At 38.4% G+C, this 25,861-nt stretch overlaps 1 protein-coding gene across 4 annotated transcripts in view; it reads left to right on the plus strand.

Annotated features, from left to right (window-relative positions):
- Positions 1-1,065: 1,065 nt before the first annotated feature.
- LOC107684751 (MAGUK p55 subfamily member 2-like) overlaps positions 1,066-25,861 on the plus strand; it is a 45,920-nt gene continuing 21,124 nt past the window's right edge. For 2 of the 4 annotated variants that reach the window (XM_016481102.1, XM_016481103.1), the window contains exons 1-2: positions 6,692-7,150; positions 22,730-22,830. In XM_016481102.1, coding sequence (XP_016336588.1) covers positions 7,078-7,150; positions 22,730-22,830 — 174 coding nt within the window. In that variant the 5' untranslated portion in view covers positions 6,692-7,077. Of the gene's footprint in view, positions 1,145-6,691; positions 7,151-22,729; positions 22,831-25,467; positions 25,568-25,861 lie in introns of those variants that run through there. The other 2 variants (XM_016481104.1, XM_016481105.1) reach the window with 2 other exon arrangements.

The raw sequence follows: 25,861 nt of genomic DNA on the forward strand, positions 1-25,861 counted from the left end.
CCCCCGAAACGTACCTCGCACCGGGCCCCGCGTCAGCTAAGGATGGCCCTGACTGTTTTTAGTGTTCAAGTATTATTTTTATTTTAAAATTTTTTATTTTTTTCTTTAAATTTACATTTGCACAATTTAAATAATTAGCTTTTTATCAAATCACAAACTTCCTGAGAAACCTTGGCACTTCATGTTTTTGAAAATAAAGGATATATATATTTGTTTCTCTTTGTAGTTTTTTTTTTTAGGTCAACATGCAAAATAGTCCTGTTTAAATCTGTGTGATAAACAAGTTACATAAAAAGTTGTGCTGTCGAATGACTAATCGTGATTAATCGCATCCAACATAAAAGTTTTTATTTACATAATATATGTATGTGTACTGTGTATATTTATTATGTATATATAAATACACACACACATACAGTATATATTTTGGAAATATTTACATGCATATACATTTATATTCTTATATTTTATATTATATATAAATATATTTAATATATAAAGATAACATATTTTTCTTAAATATATACATGCATATGTGTGTATTTATATATACAAAATAAATATACACAGTAAACACACATATATTATGTAAACAAAAAGTTTTATTTTGGATGTGATTAATCGCGATTAATCGTTTGACAGCACTAATAAAAAGTAATCTAAATGTAATCAGAATACATTACCTAAAATGTGTATATTACCGTAATGATTATTCCGTTTCTAGTCTGGTTTCATGTTATGTTTTTGTTTCATATATTTTTCATTACTGCCACAAGTTTCTCTCTTGCGATTTTTGGTTGGTCTTATTGGAGTATCTTGCTTATTAAAGAAAAAAAAATCTGCATTTAGATCCTTCCTCCTTGTTTCCTTCACTGGCCTTGACAATTATGCTACTAACTACAGTTTTCGTCATGTAATTTGTATTCAGTAACAAGCTACAATTTGTAAGTAATCTAACCAGAACTGAATGTATTGCAGCTCTCTGCAGAGAGGGTGGATTTGGGGTAAATACTTGGGCTGACCATGTGATTTTCACACAGAAACTCTCTCTCTTTCTCTAGTTGGCCTCTGACAAATTTGGTACGTGGACAGACGCTCTAAAAGAAAACGAAAATGCCAGTAGCTTCCGCCAGCTCTGACTCAGGTAAGATGCGTTATCTTAATGATTTACTGAACTTAGAGTTTGTTACCAGTCCAAAACCTTGTTAATCCACAAAAGGGTTTTGTGATATAATGAGGAGGGAAAGTGGCTGAAACCCCACAATAAACTGGGATTAAATGTTTGTGCTACACTGAGCATCCACACATCTGCCAAGCTTCAGACCTAGCTTTCACCGAAGAGACACTTGAGTCAATATCATTGTATCTCTCTGGACAGCTACACAGAATGAAATCAATTCATTGTTCTGTTATGATGTTCTTTTGTTGAAACAAAGACAAAAACAGAGAGATGATCACATCCTCCTGTACAAAAACTATTCTGAGAACAGGGGAGTTGGTGTTGAGAAGGGATGATGAAAAAGTAACATAAACTAAGAATTTGGAATTTATAGCGGGGTCCAGATATTAAAGTATAAAGACTATGTATATTATAGAGTAAAAAGTAAATAGGTATTCAATCATTTAGATTTTTGATTTTAGAATTTCTATGTATATGATTATGTATATAGGTATTCAATGATTTAGATTTTAGAATTTCGGTAACACTATTTTAAGGTGTCCTTGTTACACGTGTTACATGTACTTACTATTATAATAACAATTAATTATACATAATTACAGGCAAGTAACCCTAAACCGAACCCTAATCCTAACCCTAACCATATAGTAAGTACATGTAGTTAATTAATATTACTCAGTACTTAAATGTATAATTGCACTGTAACAAGGACACCTTAAAATAAAGTGTAACCAGAATTTCTTATCATAATTAAAAGAGTAGTGTGCAATTTTTGTTTAGTTTGAGGTGGGATTGTTTTTTTCTAAACAATGAAAGATGGGAAAGTGTTTTTGCAGCTCAGTTTGTGGCTCTAATGGTGCAGACATTACATGTCACTTTTAATTTTTTTTTCTGCTATTTAATTACGTCAAAGCACTTTAGAATGGAGAAAATAAAATTAAAATTAATTTAATGAAATTAAAAGATTATAATTAAAAGTTATTGTAGTTTAATTAGCAACACTTTACAATGAAGTTTAATTTGTTAACATTAATTAATGCATTATGTGTAATGCACTAACTATGAACAATACTTTATTTTTTTTCTGCTATTTAATTACGTCAAAGCACTTTAGAATGGAGAAAATAAAATTAAAATTAATTTCATGAAATTAAAAAATTATAATTAAAAGTTATTCTAGTTTAATTAGCAACACTTTACAATGAAGTTTAATTTGTTAACATTAATTAATGCATTATGTGTAATGCACTAACTATGAACAATACTTTTACTAAATGTTAATTTGTACTAATACATTTTTAACATTTTTAAAATTGTATAAATGAACATTAGTTTATATATTTTAAACAAGCATGAATTAACAATGAACAACAGTATGTTTATACTAGGGCTGTCAATCGATTAAAATATTTAATCGTGATTAATCGCATGATTGTAATAAGTTAACTCGTGATTAATCGCAACTTAATCGCACATTTTTATCTGTTCTAAATGTACCTTAAATTAATACTTTACAAGTTTTTAATACTCTAATTTTACTGTTTCTGTTGTCAGACAACTGAATTAATATGAAATAGTGACTGAAACGCGACCCATAAGACTACATAATCTGCACAAAAATCCTGATTTATAATCGAGCCATCGACTGATGAAATCAAATACACATAAGACAAAGACAATTCCTGTGTTGTGATTTCGGCTATACATGCATGTAAAATTAGAAAAGCAACATAATATGTGTTTTAACTGAAAGCGCTGCTCCTCTCTGCCGCTCGCTGAACAGAGCAGACGCAGAGAAAGAGGTGTGTGAAAATGTTACCAAAGATACCCCTGAATATATACTTAAAGCACCTTGTAAAGCAGCATCACCTTGAATTGTATGTCTTTTCACAGACATTACCATCCTTCTGTCATTGTGCAGGTTTCTGGTATTAAATGAATTGGCGTTCAGTGCTGACCTGCAGTCATGAGAATACACACATTGTAATCTCTTACACTGCACAGAATCTTGGCTCAGAGCCGATACTTTCAGCTCTGTGATCGCACTGAATGGGTTGTGCACACAGAGAGAAAAGAGACCAAGAGACCAAGAAAAATTAGGGCAACTTCCCATTTGTGTGAATAATAAATGGTGCAACCTGGAACACATTACTCTTATTCACAGGTTAGTGACCCAAATGTTGAGTTACTCCCTTTGGGGCTGCAGCCATACTACCTACCTCAGGATGTTTTGCTATCTGTCCTCTGATACGCAGAGAAAGAGGTGTGTGCAAATGTTACCAAAGATACCCCTGAATATATACTTAAAGCACCTTGTAAATCAGCATCACCTTGAATTGTATGTCTTTTCACAGACATTACCATCCTTCTGTCATTGTGCAGGTTTCTGGTATTAAATGAATTGGCGTTCAGTGCTGACCTGCAGTCATGAGAATACACACATTGTAATCTCTTACACTGCACAGAATCTTGGCTCAGAGCCGATACTTTCAGCTCTGTGATCGCACTGAATGGGTTGTGCACACAGAGAGAAAAGAGACCAAGAGACCAAGAAAAATTAGGGCAACTTCCCATTTGTGTGAATAATAAATGGTGCAACCTGGAACACATTACTCTTATTCACAGGTTAGTGACCCAAATGTTGAGTTACTCCCTTTGGGGCTGCAGCCATACTACCTACCTCAGGATGTTTTGCTATCTGTCCTCTGATGTCTACTCAGGAGGTTTTGTAGACTGTAAAACAAGAGAAACAAGGACATTAGACCTGATATTGGTGCAATTCCCATGGCAGAATGCACCCTTTCTGTGATGAGCTTTTCGACCTTTCTGAATTACAATGAATTTAAATATGTATTTTGTAGGCATAAAATAAAAAACGTCAGCGTGATACAACTGGCCTGATAAGGCAATGAAAAAAGCCTAATTAAATGAATGAAATTCTTGAAAAGAAAACATTATTAAATAATTTGGCATCATTTTTTTTATTATAATTTATTTTTCTTTTCTTTTTTTTCCAAAATGCTTCACTAATTATACAAACTGAATATGAACTTTCATCATCATGCAGAAAAACATAAAACAGCACACCCTCATGACTGTGTCAAGGTCAGTTAGTCTCTTAAAATATCAGATAATTTCAGACCTTTTTATGACAAAGCAAGGTTAGTTCAGATTGTAAAATGTCATGTGGCGTGTCTCACACAAAAAATGTATGTAATAATTGTGGGAAATTATATTTGTACCTCGGAAAATATATCTAAAGACTTTTAGATGAGATAAGATACACATCAAGTTGTAAGGAAAATATGTTAATTACTTAAAGGGGTCATATAATGCCATTAATAATGCCATATAATTTTCATTAAGACCCTAAAGAATTATATCAACTTGTGGAAAATGGGCATCCTATGACCCCTTTAATAATTACAACATATGACATTAGAGTCATTATATTTAAACTTTTCTTGAAAATGGTATAAAAGATTTAGAAACCTTATGAAGCCAAGATGAATACAAAGTGCACATTTCTAAGAACTTGACATGTCAATGACCCAAGTGCCCATTAGGTAGATGCTTTTTATCCAAAGTGACTTAAAGGGTTAGTTCACCCAAAAATGAAAATTCTGTCATTAATTACTCACCCTCATGTCGTTCCAAACCCGTAAGACCTCCATTCATCGTCCAAACACAAATTAAGATATTTTTGATGCATTCTGAGAGTTCTCTGACCCTCCCATAGACAGCAAGGGTACTACCACGATCAAGGTCCAGAAATGTAGCAAGGAGATCGGTAAAATAATCCATGTGACATCAGGGGTTCAACCGTAATATTACGAAGCTACGAGAATACTTTTTGTGCGCAAAAGAAAAAAAAAACGACTTTATTCAACAATTCAACGACTTTCTGAGCACTGGAAAGAGCCCAATCAACTTTCCACTTAGCTTGTGAGCATTGACCTTCAAGACTTCAGTACATCATCACCCTTAAGATGTGCTGGCTTCCATCCGATGTGTTTTCTTGACCCGATCACCTTAAGAAACTGTTTTCCTTGCCATTATGCCATTACTGTCATCCAGAGTCCTAATTTAGCACTATATGAACACATCTAGATCTGTCTAAAGGATACAAGCCTCATTTCACCTCAGTTGACACTTGTAGTGCTTGATAATGAGGTCCAGTTAGCCACAAGTAAACACAAGCTGCAGACAGCTAACTGAGCATCATACATACAACTCCTTTAGCCAGCTGTTAGAAATGTGCACAAATAGGGACTCTCCAGTTTGTTTTGTTTTGCATTTATTCATTATTACAAGGTTTAGATTTACAGAGTTTGTTTCCAGTATGTTTACAAAGCACACTGTATTACATTTGCATGAATTGGCGTGAATTTAGCGTATTTTGTTGGATTATAGTTCTTTTACTTGCATGATAATTTTTACAGTTTTATTTCTACACTATATTACAATTAAATCTAAATAAATAGTTTACTGTGACTTCACATTGAACAGAAACAGGGAATAATTGATGTAGCAGCATTGCGCTGTAGAATCTCAGTGTTTATTTGTGTCTGTATTACAGACATCTCGTGTTTATTTACAGATTAACTGTAATAGTGTGATGTCCACAGTACCATACTGGCGCTTGGGTTCCCAGCATGCATTGCAGCATGAATACAGTACGTGGTTTATTTTATTGTAGCTGCTTTAGTTGTCACTTCAAGTTACTTGGGTAACAGTTTACAACAAGGTATATTTGTCAGTAGTGACCAATGCATACTAATTTACTTATGGAATTGAAAGATTTCACGATGCATAAATTAACATTAGTTAATGTGTTATTATTTAAATTAGTTATTTTATTTAAAATGAATCATCTAAATCTAAAATTATTTTTAGTTATTTGTTGATTGTCAGTTGTTGAATTTTGCCTGGTGTTGGTATTTTTGCATGCCTGAGCTTATGTTAAAAGGTCACCAGTGATAACAACCACCACAACATCACTGCAAACACTCCACCACTTTAACTGTTTATAAAAGAATATATTACCTTTACTGTAGCTAACAAAATAAATGTGCATAGGATCGTTCAGGTCATCTTGGAGGTACCTCACAAGAAATGTTTCAAATAGAAATTTCATATTGATCTCTCATTGCAGACGTATCTTGGCAGGGTTTGAGACATTGTTGAGAGCTCATCTGAAACATTTTCTCACGAATAAAACAACAGAGATCCAAGAGTCTTAAATAAGTCTCCACTTTCAATGTAATTTCATAGGAGACACATTTAAGGAGATTAGATTTTATAGAGAGCTCTCAAGTGATTCTTCTTTCCTAAGGAGAATTTCCTCTTCACTCTTTGTTCGCATGAGCCATTTTCTCTTCCTCCTCCTTTTTTACCTCTATTCTGTCTCTCTCTCTTTTGCATTGTCTCCTCTTATTAGGTCTCTGCGTTTGGTCTTACAGTTATGTTGAGCTTTCTTGGCGAGTCTGTCACAGTCTTCAGCAGCTGAGAGGGAGTGATAGGGAGGAGGCTGAAATTCTCTGGCAACCTGTGTGTCTGGAATCTGTGTTGTTAGAGTCAGATAGAAGGATATTAGGAGGCAGAAAGCCCAGCCATTTATACTGCCTCAAACTGCCTTTAAACTTACAACAGGAGGGATGAAGAGGGAAGACAAAAATGGGAAGAACAAGAAAGCCTGAGGTGTCACAAGACAGGGAGAGAACAATCAAGAAATGAAAGATCTAGGAAGGGACAAGCGAGAGGAAGAATGAGAGGTGGGGAGGCTTTCTGGAAACCGATGCTGACGTCAAGGAGGTGAAAAAAGTGAAGGAACAGAAAAGAGGGAAGGAACGCATGTGAATTTGAGGCAGGAAAAGAGGCTTCAGAGAGATTGAACTATGGCTGGGAGTATCTATAACAGAATGTCCCTGGAGGAGATTGGATCGATCAGCTCTCTAGAGGGTCCAGGAGGTAAGACACAGAGAGCAGAAAATCAGTTCAGATCTTTAAAAGCATGCTGTGATTTGACTAGAGTAAGAGGGACTTCATTTTTTACTGTGGTTTTGCAGTTAGAACAGTACACACAACTGTAATGATGGATGAACTGATAGATATGACTATTAAGAAGCATCATATTCTCATAGTAGTTGATAACATGGTCAAGGAATACTATTTCTGGTGTTAATTAAAAAATTGAAAATGTAAAAATTATTTATTGAAAGGTATATTGTGTGGTTTTAACATACAACTGTTAAAATCTAAGACCTTATGAATGCATTAAGAATACACTATATATACAGGCTTCATAAAAATTGTCACCAACATTTTTTTTTACATCCCTCTAGCACATAATGTGTGTGTGCATGTGGAGAGAAGAGATGAGGAGGGGTGCATTGAAAGAGAGATGACAAACCAGTGTCCAATTAGCTTTGTGCATGAGAGCACATCCTGTGTTTGTTACAGCTGCCTGGAGAGAATGAGTCTTACAACTTCCTTTATTTTCAGATTTCCTCTCTCTCTTGGCTCCCTTTCTTTGAGGTTCAAACTACAATAGAGTGAAATACATTCCATTGCATCTTTTCACAAAAATGCAGTTTCCTTGACAGTAATGCAGTATTATAAGACTGTCGGAATAACTTCTATTCCCGTTTCACTTGAGAGGCTGACAATATATAACGACAACATATCTTTCCTGAACACAGTAAGCAGCGTCGGCCTCATGAATATTCAGTTTGCTTATTGAATAATGCATGATTACATTCAATTACACACTTACACACCTGTAGGCCGGCTGTGTATATTGCAATAATAGCAGGGATGACATCTCCAATCCAAAACATGAGCAAGAGTGACACATTTATGAGAGACTAGCTTAGGTGTGATGTGTCTGTTTATACAAGCTGTTGAGAAATAAGCAGAGAGAATTATGGGTGTAATAACAGATTGTGTCTAAGGAACTCAAAGATTGTAATTCACTACTACAGTGAGATCGCAGACGGAGCGAAGGTGATTTGATCAGTTGTTCTAGTGGTGATATGTGATTTCACACTTGCAGAAATGTAATAACATAATGCTGTGTGGAAACTTGTGTGTGTTTTATTCAGTGGTTACCTCACAACAGTGATAAAATCACTGTCGGTGTGAATGGGGCTTTATATTACATTTATTCATTTAGCACATGCTTTTATGGAATGATTTATAAACGAAAAAAAAAATAAAACAAGTAAGGATAGTTGTAATGGTCTGTGATTAGGTGAATTAAGGCATGTTTACACAACCAATTTAATGCTGCTTTTTGCCTGCTCAAAATTTTTGTAAAGATGTCATGCAGCATAAAATCCAGACTAAATTAAGCCTGCAGATCCGCAAAGCATCATAGCATACAATTATATTTGCTGTGTAAATGCATTTATGCCACCTCTGAGCAGCATTCAATAGTCTATTGCCAAATTTAGACTGCAAAGGTGGCACAGAAGTGCTTCTGAAGTGGTATTTATGTGTCTTTACACAGACTGCTGTTCAGAGGCGACATAAATGCATTGCGCTGCAGTTATAACTGTGTACTTAGATGCTAGAGGCTGATGTGAGTCAAAGCAGGCATAATTTAGTCTGGCTTTATGCATAATTGCACATTTACACTGAATTTTGAGCAGGCACAAAGCAGCATTAACTTAAATGCAGCATTAAAAAGATACCTAAATGCCACTTCAGAAGTGCTCCCGTGCCACCTTTGCAGTGTAAAATTGCATTATGGTACAGTTAGAATTCAGATGACTGGATCTACTCATGTTTGCATTACTTTAAATATAATGCAGTATTCTCCAGACATTTTTGTATGCTATGAGGTTTATAGGGTAAAAAGGAATTTAGAAGAATGTTGATTACATGGTTAATTTCCTGAGAATATGAGAGTACAGACTGATAGAGGCAGAGTTTCCCAAAAGCATCACAAGCAGATCGTAGAAACAAATGTACAAATCTTCTTTGTTTCCCAAAAGCATTGTAACTTTAAGGTGAAGTATGCCGTTTCTGTGCTACTAAAACAGAATTACAAAAATGAGGCATATTTGCAAACAAACTTTGCAAGCAAATTCAGTCTTGTAAAAGCACTGCCAGTGTTTACCCTTGTTTTACCATGTTGTCTGTCTCTGCATTGTCTGACATTGTCTGGTTCTAACAAATTTGTGGAATGATTTTGAAATTATTTTTGGAGAAATGCACAAAAACATTACGAATGACTGTAACCTTGCATGTAAAATAACTCGTTAGCTAGCTCTATATCTCTAGATCTATATTAGTAAATGCAATTTCAGGGCTTTTCTTTTATTTGGTAAGAATTTTTTAAAGGTAGGCACTGTTATGAGTGAGTGTGTACTGTGTACAGTACCAAATGCACAAACTAAGATCATTAGTATAAGATAAGATGAAAACCGTTAATGCTAAGAAACGATCAAGATTAAAGCCCGAAAGATTTAAAGACGTCCATTAAAACCCATGAGGGGTGTGGAAATATGTAATTAGAAATTGAGTTGAGGCATCTTTATGCAAGTAAATGAGAACAGGAAAAAATTTAATAATTTGGGCTCCAGGGAATGAACAGATTGCACTTAATAGATCACATGGAGAAATGAGGTGCAGGTTTAAGTGACTTGAGTTTTAATATACTTTGTTGATATGCTGAATAGGGGTGGGTGATATAGCCTCAAAATTATATCACGATATTTCAAGAATATTTGCGATAATGATATTTATGATGATATAGAAAAAAATATGGAACAACGTTTTATTGGTGATTGCAGCTGGCAGGCAGCAGCATTTATTAGTGCAAACACAATGAAGTGTCATGATAAAAGGACCCAGAAGCAAAGGCAAGTCAAACAGAGGATTTATTGTCCACAAAAACAAACTTAGGCAGTCTGCCGTTCACTGGCCGTATTCGGCGGTCGCAGAACTGGACTTTAACACAGATGAACTGGAACATAAGGATTGACTTGACTTGAGAGTTCGGGGCGCCACCCCGGGCTGCAGGGCGTGGAGCGACTACCTCTCAGACTTGTAAGGACCGGAGGACAGCGTCTGGAGGAGAGCAAACTGCTGGCAGCGGGTACTGGGAGACTGGGCAGAAATCCAGGTAAGTCACACGACAGGCCACGACTTGACAATAACATAAGGATTGACTTGACTTGAGAGTTCGGGGCGCCACCCCGGGCTGCAGGGCGAGGAGCGACTACCTCTCAGACTTGTACGGACCGGAGGACAGCGTCTGGAGGAGAGCAAACTGCTGGCAGCGGGTACTGGGAGACTTGGCAGAAATCCAGGTAAGTCACACGACAGGCCACGACTTGACAATACAGGACTGAACTCGACTAGATCATACAACTGACGTGAAAGAGTTGCCAAAAAGACTGACATCAAAGCACAATAATCTGGCAAAAGACCTCGTAACACGCAGAGAGAAATAGAGAGGAAAATCAGAGTAAAGAGGGAACAGGTTCAGTCCCAATTAGCGCGAGCGATGATTGTGATCGCAAACAGCTGAGTCTAGGATAGCACAGCACGAAATAGAAAAGAAAACTAGAGTTAAACCCGGCTCATGACAGTACCCCTCCCCCGAGGAGCACCCCCAGGTGCTCACGAGGAAGGAGACTGGCAAGACCGACGGAAGTCCTCAATGAGCGAGCAGTCCAGAATGTCCCGGGCCGGGATCCAGCTTCTCTCCTCCGGGCCGTACCCCTCCCAATCGACCAAGTACTGGAAACCCCTCCCCCGAGGGCAGACAGCCAACAGCTTCTTGACTCTAAAGACAGGGACAGGGGGGAGGGTGGTGAGGGAAGGGAGGGAGGGCGGATAACGGGTTTAATACACGAGACGTGGAAAACCGGGTGAACCCGTCTTAAAAAGGGAGGTAATCTAAGTCGCACAGTCACCGGACTGAGCACCTTAACAATCGAAAAAGGCCAATAAATTTAGGCGCTAACTTACGAGACGGAGACTGTAGGGGTAGGTTACGAGTGGATAGCCATACTCTCTGGCCACAGATGTATCTCGGGGCCTTAGAGTGGTGACGATTGGCAGCCTGACAGGTGTGCTTTCTTGTATTACATAATGCATTGCGCACCCTTTTCCAGGTACGTCGACAGCGTTTAATAAGGGCCTGGACCGAGGGGACGGAGACCTCAGATTCTTGAGAGGAGAATAGCGGCGGTTGGTAACCTAGACAACAATGAAATGGAGATAACCCGGTAGATGACGACGGTAACGAGTTATAAGCGTACTCGGCCCAAGGTAGCTGTTCACACCAGGAAGTGGGGTTGTGAGAGTCCGGAGCAAGCGTCCCAAAATCTGATTGACGCATTCAGCTGGTCCATTAGTCTGTGGGTGAAATCCTGACGACAGACTGGCCGTAGCTCCGATCTCCCGACAGAACTCCCTCCAAAACTGAGAGACAAATTGTGGCCCTCGATTGGAGACAACGTCAGGAGGTAGCCCATGGATCTTAAAAACGTGATCAAATACTGTAAGCGGCGTCTCCTTCACGGAGGGGAGTTTGGGAAGGGGAACAAAACGGGCCGCCTTGGAAAAGCAATCAACGACTGTAAGAATTACCGTGTTACCCGTGGAAGGAGGCAGACCAGTAACGAAATCCAAAGCGATGTGCAGCCAAGGACGAGACGGAATAGGGAGGGGGCGAAGCAGACCGGCAGGCGGAGAATTGCTAGACTTAGACTGGGCGCAGACTGAACACGAGGTTACAAAACGGCGTACATCATGGACTAAACGGGCCACCAAAAACGCTGACGGACAGTAGCTTGAGTTCCCCTCACTCCAGGGTGCGCAGCGAGCCTGGAGGCATGACTCCAGCGGAGAACAGCTGGACGCATGGACTTGGGAACAAACAATCTACCCGTCGGACACTTCTTAACCTGCCGTTCGATTCCCCAGACTATGACCCGACCACACGACCATCGGGCAGGATAGTCTCTGTGGATGAGCCGTCCTCCGAGGAACCGAACTGACGAGACAGCGCATCGGGTTTAGTATTCTTAGAGCCTGGTCTGTAGGAAATGGTAAAGTTGAACCGTGCAAAGAATAGAGCCCACCGTGCCTGTCTAGCATTTAATCTCTTAGCCGAAAGAATATATTCGAGATTACGATGATCTGTCCAAACAACGAATGGATGGGCTGCCCCCTCTAGCCAGTGGCGCTACTTGCCTAGTGCCAACCGAATGGCCAGGAGTTCGCGGTTACCTACATCGTAATTGCGTTCCGTTGGCGAGAGACGGTGAAAAAAAAAGCACACAGGTGGACCCGGTCATCCTGTGGAGAGCGCTGCGACAGCACCGCTCCCACACCAACATTAGATGCGTCAACTTCCACTATGAATTGTTTTGTAGTATCGGGAGTGATAAGAATAGGAGCGGTCGTAAATAATCTCTTAAGATGGTCGAAGGCAACTTGAGCTGCTTCAGACCAAGAGAAACAGGACTTGGTCGAAGTGAGGGTGGTAAGGGGGGCGGCCACCTGACTAAAATTCCGAATAAAGCGACGATAAAAGTTTGCAAACCCCAAAAACCTTTGGAGAGCGGGGCGTGATTCAGGAATGGGCCAATCGATAACGGCACGCACCTTGGCCGGATCCATACTAATGCCCTCGGCGGACACGACAAAACCCAAAAACCCAATAAAAAACGCACATATCGGCCTTAACAAAAAGGCGATTCTCTAACAGGCGTTGTAGCACACGACGCACGTGCTGAACGTGTTCCCGGGGTGAGGGTGAAAAAATTAGAATGTCGTCCAGGTACACGAAAACAAAAACATTGAGCATGTCCCTAAGGACATCGTTCACGAGTGCTTGGACCACAGCTGGAGCGTTGACAAGCCCGAACGGTAGAATCCGGTATTCAAAGTGACCTAGGGGCGTATTGAAAGCTGTCTTCCACTCATCTCCCTCCTTGATGCGCACCAAATGATACGCATTGCGAAGGTCTAATTTCGTGAAAATCCTTGCTCCCTGCAAGATCTCAAAGGCCGACGACATAAGTGGCAACGGGTTCCGGTTCTTAATCTTAATGTCGTTCAACCCACAATAATCTATGCAGGGACGCAATGAACCATCCTTCTTTTTGACAAAGAAAAACCCCGCGCCAGCGGAAGAGGAGGAGGGAACAATGGTACCGGCGGCCAGCGAATCTGCAAGGTATTTCTCGAGCGCTTCGCGTTCGGGTGCAGACAAAGAGTAAAGTCTACCACGAGGTGGCGTGCTGCCCGGGACAAGATCAATGCTGCAGTCATATGGCCGATGGGGAGGGAGAGAAGCAGCCCGGGAACGACTGAAAACCGCTCGCAGATCGTGGTACTCCTTCGGGACACCAGACAAATCTCCGGGTTCCTCCTGAAACCCTCCTGAAATCCAAAGCCCTCTGCATCGCAGGTGATCCCACCCACCCAACACACAGTTTCTTTAGTCTGCTGCCATCAGGGAGGAGACTGCGGAGTCTCCAGGCCAGGACCAGCAGACTGAAGGACAGCTTCATCCATCAACAGGCACAGCCGAGACAAGACACTTAACATGACAAGATAAGTTCCAAGACATAATGGTCCCCTCTACCCAGTTAATTTGAGGATTATGCTGAGTTAACCAAGGGTGCCCTAAAATGATAGGCGTTAGGGGAGAACGAAAAATAAAAAATGAAATTGTCTCTTGGTGATTGCCGGAAATGGTGAGACTCACCGGAACGGTGGCTCAAAGGATCCTGGAGAGGATGCGACCATCCAGGGCATAGATGGTAGGAGGGTCACTTAATACTTGAAAAGGAATGTCGTGATCGATAGCTCAGTTCTCATCCATGAAGTTCCCCTCAGCCCCAGAATAAACAAGGGCCGCACAGGGAAAAGAGGAGCCCCCACAGCGTAAGCAGGCTTCGAGGGAGGTGCGAGTCTTGGGAGATGGGGAAAAGGTAGTCGCGCTTGCCAGTACTCCCCGATCTACTGGCGAGCCCTCTCTTTTACTGGACATCTTGCGGCGAAATGCCCGTGAGCACCACAGTACATGCAGAGACCCCCCGTAATGTGGCGCTGACGCTCCGCAGCAGATATACGGAGACCACCTAGCTGCATAGGCTCGGGTTCAAATGAGGTTACTACTGGAGGTGGGACCGCTGACGAAACCACCCGTTGCTCAGGGGTGGAGGTGCGGGCGTGACGGCGTGTCTCAAAGCGCTTGTCGATCCGGATAGCCAGTTCCACCAGCTGGTCCAGGCGGGATGGTAGATCACGGGCGAGAATCTCCTCCCTTGTCTCCCCAGAGAGACCCTCCAAGAAGCGAGCAGTGAGGGCTGGCTCGTTCCACTCACAAGTGGCCACTAGAGTGTGGACTTAGATTGCATAATCAGCAGCAGACCACCTACCCTGGCGAAGTGTAGCTAGTTGCCGAGACGCCTCCAGACCATAAATGGAGCGGTCGAACACCTTTATCATCTCCTCCCTAAACGAAGAAAATCGCTCACAGCAGTCTGCCTCCGACTCCCACACTGCCGTTCCCCAGTCACGAGCCCGCCCAGTCAGGAGAGAGAGCACAAAAGCTACCCTGGAGCGGTCCTCGGCATATGTAGTAGGTTGGAGGGGAAAAAACCACCTCACACTGCGTCAAAAAGGCTCGGCACTCTGTGGGCTGTCCAGAATAGCAAGGGGGATTGTTAATGCGAGGTTCTGGAGAATTACGTGGCTGAGGCACGGCCGGCTGCTCAGGGTGCAGGTTCTGCAGCAGATTGGTTAAATCCGTCATTTGGGCTGACAGGCTCTCCACGGCGTACCTGGCGGTGGCGAGTTCCTCCTCGTGTCGGCCCAGCATTGCGCTCTGCAGCTCCACTGCTGAACGAATTGGAGTCTCCTTCGCTGGGTCCATCCTTTGACCAGATTATTCTGTCACGATAAAAGGACCCAGAAGCAAAGGCAAGTCAAACAGAGGATTTATTGTCCACAAAAACAAACTTAGGCAGTCTGCCATTCACTGGCTGTATTCGGTGGTCGCAGAACTGGACCTTAACACAGAAGAACTGGAACTTAAGGGTTGACTTGACTTGAGAGTTCGGGGCGCCACCCCGGGCTGCAGGGCAAGGAGCGACTACCTCTCAGACTTGTACGGACCGGAGGACAGCATCCGGAGGAGAGCAAAATGCTGGCAGCGGGTACTGGGAGACTGGGCAGAAATCCAGGTAAGTCACACGACAGGACACGACGTGACAATACAGGACTGAACTCGACTAGATCATACAACTGACGGGAAAGAGTTGCCAAGAGACTGACATCAAAGCACAATAATCTGGCAAAAGACCTCGTAACATGCAGAGAGAAATAGAGAGGAAAATCTGCGTAGCGCTGATTGTGATCGCGAACAGCTGAGTCTAGGATAGCACAGCACAAAATAGAAAAGTAAAGAAAACTAGAGTCAAACCCGGCTCATGACATGAAGGGCATTTTCCATCCTTTTCCAATGAGCTACTGTCATTGATGACAGACTACCTAATTCGAAGTGTAAATCTATTGTCATAAGGTGGCAGAAGCAGCATTATAGTGCAACAGTAGTGACCAGTGTTGGTGTCAAATAACTTGGATGCCTCCAATATTAAATGTGAAATCAATGAAATGGACACTACATAGAATAAACTATTATTTTTAAACATTGTACACTAATACAAAACAATTTAAAAATACTTATTTAACACTGAACATTTTTTACATTCTAGCAGACATTATACCAACAAAGCACAATTTAACTTAAAATTAATAAATTAGTAAAATTATATTTTGTGGCCATTTTTGAGACCCACTTCTTGAATCAGGCATGCAAATAAATGCAGCTTTGCTGTGCAGAAGGGAATTATTTTAAAACATTAGAACATAATACAGATCCCAATTTGAACACTACGTGTCAATGTTATAATAAATGTATTAATAGAGCTGTTGTAATTTTTATCATTATTATTGTCTTACTTTTTAATTGTATTTAACAGAACAACAGTAAAATTACAATACTAACATTTATGAATGTTGATGGAGCTTTTATTTTGATGGAAACCTGCAGGAAGTCCTCAGTGCATCTTTTTGTTGACAGCAGCAGATTTATAAATTCTCATTCTCATTCTTATTCTCATTACTAATTTGGGAAGATGCACGTATCACATTGTCACATGCCTTGTAAAAATTCATAAAAATGGTGTTGGTGGGGTGTTGATGAAAAGATGGGGGTTGGTGTTAAAGAATTGTGTTATAATAACCCCTACAAAAACAACTAATTATATACACTATAAACACTTATATAGACATGTAGATGTTTGTGAAAGATGTTTTCTCTGTTTTGGAGGGATGATTATTTTTAATAAATACATACCCTATTTATTGCATCAAAATTTGTTAATACTTTACTATATTTGTTTATGACAGATAATATCATGATAATTTTTGCTTTTCCCTTACCGAATGTCCTGTCAGCAAAAACCTGTCCATGGGCTTTTTTGATTGCTGTCAGTTTAAGTGCCGGCGATGCAGTGTTGCCAAATATTGCTACTAAAACAAACAAAAAACTAAAAAGAAATAAAAATAAACAGAAATTATTTCCAATCTTTTGCAAATAAGATAATATAAAGATATTGCTGACTCTAAACTGCAACTTCCTACTTTATTAACTTTCTAAAGTGTTAAATTAAGTGGAAAAGACAAGTCCGAGTCCTGCGCCCACACTAGAGATAGGGGATATCTCTTATTTTATTTTTGATCCGATACCAATATTTTCAAGCCCGGTATCGATACCGATACCTAACATAATTTTTTAACATTCCATAGGCCTTTTTTGTTTACACTGTCAGAAATAAAATATACTATAATTGTATTTTAGCCCTTTACTGGGGCAGTAACCTCAAAGGTGCAACAATAGCTGGATCTGGCAACACGGAGGCTGCGCCCACGCCCTCAATCACAACTCTCTGAAGACGTGTTCACTCCGCCAGCATCTTGCAGTGATCATTTTCATACCAGGGACGCTAAACATTCTTGCAAACTGTCTAAATTGAATTATACATGTCATGCAGGCATTCATATGAGGAGTTTAACAGCAAATTAGTCATTCAGAGAACACATTTTTATTGAACATGAAAAATTTACTGAGGTCCGGACCTCGGTGGCCTCATAGCTGGCTACGGGCCTGGTTTAAGGCCATTTCACGATTTTAATCATCACACAGTAACTAACAACAACCACCCCTTCCCCTTTTCATTGGAGACATGAGATGCAGTACTAAACGGTCTCTCGCTGTCGGTGCTTGTAATGATTTTTGCATCTTTCTCTTGACAGTTTTAAATGCTTCCACACTGCCGTTATGTTTGCTGCATTAGTGCGCGCCTCTATGGCCACGTTCACACAGCAGCAGAATACGGTTGTCAGTCCTGTATGTGAGTCCTTAATACGGTTACGGTCACACACAGTTCAGTTATTTACGGGTGTGACAACCAGATTCTGTAACCGAACTCACACCTGTAAAATATCAGGACTCACAACCGCATTCTCGGAACACATGTGCTGTGTGAACGGACAACTGGACAACTAGTTGTCTGTCATGTCATACAGTGCGAGAGGGAGCCGCTTTGCCGCACAAACGCACGTTTGAAAATGAAATACTACAGGCTTTCACTCTTTCACGTTCACACAGCAGCAGAATACGGTTGTCAGTCCTGTATGTGAGTCCTTAATACGGTTACGGTCACACACAGTTCGGTTATTTACGGGTGTGACAACCAGATTCTGTAACCGAACTCACACCTGTAAAATATCAGGACTCACAACCGCATTCTCGGAACACACGTGCTGTGTGAACGGTCAACTGGACAACTAGTTGTCTGTAATGTCATACAGTGCGAGAGGGAGCCGCTCTGCCGCACAAACGCACGTTTGAAAATGAAATACTACAGGCTTTCACTCTTTCTAAAGGAGTGGTGGAATGGAAATGAGTCAGAAGCCAAACACTCAGCGGTAGTCATGAGCTAGGAAAATAAACAGTAATGCAGCTCTTACATCAAGATAAGCACTACAGAAATCTGTGACTTGAATGTGACCAGCAGTGAGCTGCTTCAGTGTGAAACAGACATATACAGTGACAGATGTTTGTTGAACATCAGAGCATGTGGCAAAATTAGTCACATATACAGTCGATGCAAAAGATGTTTCAGAATTCTAATCCATCATAGCTTAAAGGTCTCAGGGCTCAGACTCAAAAACATGTCTGTGTGTATCTTTGGTGTGTGCTTCCAGCTTTAATGCCACTCAGTCTCGACAGGATGTCGACCCAGAGTTAGTAATGAGCTTGACCCTGCTGCTCAGAGATAGACCAGTTGGACGTGTTTCCATAGAGATATACATTACAAAGCTTCTTGTGGTATTAATTATAGCAAGGAGGTCTATAATACCTGGAGAGAGCTATTCGTTAGCGCTTCCAATCATCTCAATGGTAGTTGCTCGAAATATGCAACCTGCTTGCCACCTCTTAGCTCATGGGCAAAATTTTAATGGGATTTTTTAGTTTTAATGTCAACAACAACAAAAAAAGTCTTAAAGCACTGTGTGTGCCACCAATTGATAAAAAAAAAAAAGTTTATAGCAAAACTCCATTCGCTGCTTTGGATTTTTTTCACATCAGTGTCTCTTATTTGAAGCACGATCACAAACTCTTTTCCAAAGACTAATCAGTTGCTACACTTTAGCTACTTTTAAAAGAATACTAATTATGGAAACAATATACTTTACAATATACTAAAGAGCAATCTGAATTAACTGATTTTAAATGCATGTTAATTGCAATAATAGTTTATATTAAATGGAACTGATATAACGGTGAGCCCTAAATATGACAATCCCCTTATGAGCAGCACCCCCCCCCCAAAATATAAATTGTATAAAAACTATTTTATTCTGTGTGATACTGTAAAAACAAAATATTTTGCATAAAAAAAACAAAAAACAATTGTTTGCAAAATTCAATAATTGGTTTTTATATTGTTACTGCACTGCAAGCAAATGAATACTGGCTGTATTGTGTTTTTAAAATCTTGTTTTTTTCCTGCCCAATAATAAAGTGATGTTAGATGTATTCCAAAAAAAAAAAAAATCAGGCAATTGAATAAAAATGTATTTGTATAGGACTTTTTATGGTAAGTATCATTTAAAGGGATAGTTCACACAAAAGTGAATTTTGATTCTTCAAAATTCCTCCGAATATCTTCTTTTGTGTTCATCCTAAGAAAGAAACGTACACAAGTTTGGAACGACACGAGGGTGAGTAAATGACAAAATTTTCATTTTTGGGTGAACTATTCCTTTAAGATACTTTTCTGAGTTTATTGCAATGTATTTTGCCTTTTTTGAATGTGATGCTCTCTTAGATTTGGATTTTAGGTAAGATAAGGTACTGTAATATAATTTTACTGCCACCTGAGCTTTTTACATCAGGTGTACACTTATGCTGTCTAGATAGGCTGCTTACTAGTTTTGGAACAGAACACAGAAAATGGCAGATCTCATCCTTTAATTGGCCAACCTTTGATTTGTTTTCCATCACAGAAGGAATTCCAGGATGAAAGAAGAGGTTTATTATCTTGTATGTGACTTATCCCTATGAGAACACACACACACACACACACACACACACGCTGGTTTCCCTGTTTTATGGGGACATTCTGTAGGCGTAGTGGTTTTTATACTGTTCAAACTGTATGTTATATCCCTTTACCCCAACCCTACACCTAAACCTACCCCTTATAGAAAACTTTCTGCATTTTTAGAGTTTCAAAACACTTGAACGCTTGTTTCCTCATGGGGACCTAAAAATGTCCTCACAACGTCAAAATTTACTGGTATTACTATACTTGTGGGGACATTTGGTCCCCATAATGTAGTGAATACCAGTACACATAGACAGTTTAGCTCACATTCACTGTCACTGCTTAGCAACAGTCTTGGGATAGCGGTTGACCTTGATCATATGCAGATTTTAATTCACTGCTTTGTACTGTGAGTCCATAGATAACTTTATTTCACCTTCTCACGACAAAAACTCATAAAAGATGTATGGATCTCTTTAATTCCATGAAATGAAAAATGAGGTTGTTTGTGTTTTCCAATGCTGAAATGTATTCATGTGAATGAATAGACACCTACGCATACATTTTAATATTCTGATCCTGGAGCTCCTCCAGTACTGTTACGTATGTGTCCCCTATTTGACATTCCCAATTCAGTCTGTGAGCACTTTACTGATGAGTTGAATCAGGTGAACTCACCTAGACATATCCAAACATCCAAAATGTGCCCATGACCAGGATCGGGAATAACAGTTTTAATAAAAATACAGTATACTGTAGTTCTATAAATCCGTATTTACTGCATGCTATAATTATTACATATTAATTGTCAAACAGTTTTCAGCTTATCTGATAGTCAGTGAGCTTTTCCTTTAAACACAATATGAAGACTCAAAAGACCACTAGTAAAATATTAATAGACTAAAATGTATTTGAAATATATCTATTTCATGTTAAGTATGCTACAAATACATTTACATATTTATGTACTTAATAAAAATACCCTGAAATTGTACTTTTAGTATACTAAACTGATATACTTAAAGTCTGCTAAATTGGAGCAACTAGTTTTGTACTTAATGCACTTTAATTGTGCGGAAGTAGTGCTGAAGTCCAACTAAAGACATACTGAAGTATATTTGATTGTGCTAAAGTGGAATTATTGCAAGCATACTTCAGGTACACTTTAAATATCTTGTATTTAAAGACCGAAATTATTCAAAGATCATACAGTCCTCATCAATAGTTACATCAAAACACATTTTAGGGTTAATATAAAAAAATGTGCATTGTGCAATAAAGAAATACTCCAAATAAATTTAATTATAATTTTTATATTGGTAAGTTTCGAACGATATGTCAGTAAATATGTCAATAGATTTGGACTACTTAGTATGAAATAAATGTATTTTAAATATATTACTTTTTCACTAGACAACTTTTAAATACTTCATTGCCTAGTTGATAGTTATGCCTTTTGCAGGTGCTTTTACCCAAAGCAATATTGCTTTCAAGGTATACTTTTTTCAATGTTCTTGAAAATGGGAAGAAAAAAAAAAACCTGCTAGTTGTAAAATATGTGCAGGGAGACTCAGGTGTGAAAATCTAATATTTAAAATATTTAAAATAAACCAAGTTAAATCTTAATTGAATTCGATGGCATTGACATTCAAACAATACCTACATTTATGTCTAAAAAACAATAATTAAAAATACATAAAAAAAAATTAATAATTAAAATTTAAAAATGCATATATTAAATTCCTTACAACAAACAATTAAATTAGCCTACTTATGCTTTTATTTACATATTTTTTATAACAAGAAACTGAATTAGGCTCCACTTTTTTATTCAAAGTTTCACCTTAATTTATTCTTTAAAAAAATGACGTGTACATCTCTGGATTCCTCATAATCTGTTTGCTGTATCCTCCAGCATTGACCAATCCCACAAAACATGAATTGCTCTGTCACACATCATTTTATGTTTCACTCTGTTTGGTTTGAAGTAGACTATGCAACATGTCTGAAAACTGAACAAGGGAAAATAGAGTTGAGAATACAAGGGAAACATGAACGTGTTCTGTGTGAGTGATGCAGAATGCTGCAGGGGGAATTTAAGAGAATAACATAGGAGCCACAGGGGACTCATGAATCTTTCTAGAAACTTCCTTTCATGAAATTCTGTTTGAGTTTGAGGAGATTCAGTTTTGATGCTTCTCTACTGCTCTGATCTTTTCTCATGTATATTCGAGTGCTTCTCAAGTAAGAAAATTAATATTTATTTTATCTTTTTTCTAGCAATCTTAAATATGTACAAACAAGGACTTCAACGGATAAATAATGAGGACTATTCAAGCAATCCAAAAACATTATTTTAGCAAAATGATTAATGGAAGACTATAAATCATCTTCTGTCTCTCTGATCTGCTCTGGAACATGATGTTAGAAGGGCTTTAATGAGGCTTCTTTTAAAAGATAATTTGCTTGTTTCGCATTGAAGAGGAAAAACTTTGTCTTTGATCAGTGGGCAAAAGTTGAAAACAATACATTTATTTTCCATTAACATTTCTGTCATTTGAACAGCGTATGGTGGAGTGCTTCTGAAATGATTATCTCAACATCATGTTTTATGCATGCATTTTTCGGTTGTCACAATTTCTTGTCTCCAAAAGTCGTTTGAGTGCACACTTTTAAACTATAGGCTGAACCTTAGACACCAATGGAGGTCAGTCAGCATAGACTGTCTAATAAGCCAATGAAATCAGCTGAGAAATCAAACTGTTTTCATCGCTCATATGGTCTATAGAGATGGACTAATTTCTAATGTAATGTCATTTGAGTGGCCTGTTCCTCTATGAAAGGATGGAGAAATGTTTTCTTTGTAACATGTGAACCCTTTTTTCTTTTTCATCCTCAGTGATGCAAAGTCTTCTAGACACCTTGAGTGACAGCACCAGCTCCACCACAGCCAATGACCTGGACCTCATCTTCCTCAAAGGAATCATGGAGAGTCCAGTGGTGAGTCATCTGCTTTCTTAACTTGATGTCCATGTGTCCACATGAGGATTCTTTAATTATGAGTCTGTCAACAGGACCCTCTTCGTAAAAGTTATATTTGATCCGTTTATCAAAATTTAAACCTATGGACTAGGGCTGGACGATATGGCCAAAATTTATATCACGATATATTTCTTAAAGGGGTCATATGATGCGATTTCAATTTTTCCTTTCTCTTTGGAGTGTTACAAGCTCTTGGCGTATAAAGAAGATCTGTAAAGTTGCAAAGACTAAAGTCTCAACTCCAAAGAGATACATACATTTTAATATTCTGATCCTGGAGCTCCTCCAGTACTGTTACGTATGTGTCCCCTATTTGACATTCCCAATTCAGTCTGTGAGCACTTTACTGATGAGTTGAATCAGGTGAACTCACCTAGACATATCCAAACATCCAAAATGTGCCCATGACCAGGATCGGGAATAACAGTTTTAATAAAAATACAGTATACTGTAGTTCTATAAATCCGTATTTACTGCATGCTATAATTATTACATATTAATTGTCAAACAGTTTTCAGCTTATCTGATAGTCAGTGAGCTTTTCCTTTAAACACAATATGAAGACTCAAAAGACCACTAGTAAAATATTAATAGACTAAAATGTATTTGAAATATATCTATTTCATGTTAAGTATGCTACAAATACATTTACATATTTATGTACTTAATAAAAATACCCTGAAATTGTACTTTTAGTATACTAAACTGATATACTTAAAGTCTGCTAAATTGGAGCAACTAGTTTTGTACTTAATGCACTTTAATTGTGCGGAAGTAGTGCTGAAGTCCAACTAAAGACATACTGAAGTATATTTGATTGTGCTAAAGTGGAACTATTGCAAGTATACTTCAGGTACACTTTAAATATCTTGTATTTAAAGACCGAAATTATTCAAAGATCATACAGTCCTCATCAATAGTTACATCAAAACACATTTTAGGCTTAATATAAAAAAATGTGCATTGTGCAGTAAAGAAATACTCCAAATAAATTTAATTATAATTTTTATATTGGTAAGTTTCGAACGATATGTCAGTAAATATGTCAATAGATTTGGACTACTTAGTATGAAATAAATGTATTTTAAATATATTACTTTTTCACTAGACAACTTTTAAATACTTCATTGCCTAGTTGATAGTTATGCCTTTTGCAGGTGCTTTTACCCAAAGCAATATTGCTTTCAAGGTATACTTTTTTCAATGTTCTTGAAAATGGGAAGAAAAAAAAAAACCTGCTAGTTGTAAAATATGTGCAGGGAGACTCAGGTGTGAAAATCTAATATTTAAAATATTTAAAATAAACCAAGTTAAATCTTAATTGAATTCGATGGCATTGACATTCAAACAATACCTACATTTATGTCTAAAAAACAATAATTAAAAATACATAAAAAAAAATTAATAATTAAAATTTAAAAATGCATATATTAAATTCCTTACAACAAACAATTAAATTAGCCTACTTATGCTTTTATTTACATATTTTTTATAACAAGAAACTGAATTAGGCTCCACTTTTTTATTCAAAGTTTCACCTTAATTTATTCTTTAAAAAAATGACGTGTACATCTCTGGATTCCTCATAATCTGTTTGCTGTATCCTCCAGCATTGACCAATCCCACAAAACATGAATTGCTCTGTCACACATCATTTTATGTTTCACTCTGTTTGGTTTGAAGTAGACTATGCAACATGTCTGAAAACTGAACAAGGGAAAATAGAGTTGAGAATACAAGGGAAACATGAACGTGTTCTGTGTGAGTGATGCAGAATGCTGCAGGGGGAATTTAAGAGAATAACATAGGAGCCACAGGGGACTCATGAATCTTTCTAGAAACTTCCTTTCATGAAATTCTGTTTGAGTTTGAGGAGATTCAGTTTTGATGCTTCTCTACTGCTCTGATCTTTTCTCATGTATATTCGAGTGCTTCTCAAGTAAGAAAATTAATATTTATTTTATCTTTTTTCTAGCAATCTTAAATATGTACAAACAAGGACTTCAACGGATAAATAATGAGGACTATTCAAGCAATCCAAAAACATTATTTTAGCAAAATGATTAATGGAAGACTATAAATCATCTTCTGTCTCTCTGATCTGCTCTGGAACATGATGTTAGAAGGGCTTTAATGAGGCTTCTTTTAAAAGATAATTTGCTTGTTTCGCATTGAAGAGGAAAAACTTTGTCTTTGATCAGTGGGCAAAAGTTGAAAACAATACATTTATTTTCCATTAACATTTCTGTCATTTGAACAGCGTATGGTGGAGTGCTTCTGAAATGATTATCTCAACATCATGTTTTATGCATGCATTTTTCGGTTGTCACAATTTCTTGTCTCCAAAAGTCGTTTGAGTGCACACTTTTAAACTATAGGCTGAACCTTAGACACCAATGGAGGTCAGTCAGCATAGACTGTCTAATAAGCCAATGAAATCAGCTGAGAAATCAAACTGTTTTCATCGCTCATATGGTCTATAGAGATGGACTAATTTCTAATGTAATGTCATTTGAGTGGCCTGTTCCTCTATGAAAGGATGGAGAAATGTTTTCTTTGTAACATGTGAACCCTTTTTTCTTTTTCATCCTCAGTGATGCAAAGTCTTCTAGACACCTTGAGTGACAGCACCAGCTCCACCACAGCCAATGACCTGGACCTCATCTTCCTCAAAGGAATCATGGAGAGTCCAGTGGTGAGTCATCTGCTTTCTTAACTTGATGTCCATGTGTCCACATGAGGATTCTTTAATTATGAGTCTGTCAACAGGACCCTCTTCGTAAAAGTTATATTTGATCCGTTTATCAAAATTTAAACCTATGGACTAGGGCTGGACGATATGGCCAAAATTTATATCACGATATATTTCTTAAAGGGGTCATATGATGCGATTTCAATTTTTCCTTTCTCTTTGGAGTGTTACAAGCTCTTGGCGTATAAAGAAGATCTGTAAAGTTGCAAAGACTAAAGTCTCAACTCCAAAGAGATA

This window comes from Sinocyclocheilus anshuiensis, unplaced genomic scaffold (genome assembly GCF_001515605.1).
Source record: "Sinocyclocheilus anshuiensis isolate Anshui unplaced genomic scaffold, SAMN03320099.WGS_v1.1 scaffold537, whole genome shotgun sequence".
Lineage (NCBI taxonomy): Eukaryota > Metazoa > Chordata > Actinopteri > Cypriniformes > Cyprinidae > Sinocyclocheilus > Sinocyclocheilus anshuiensis.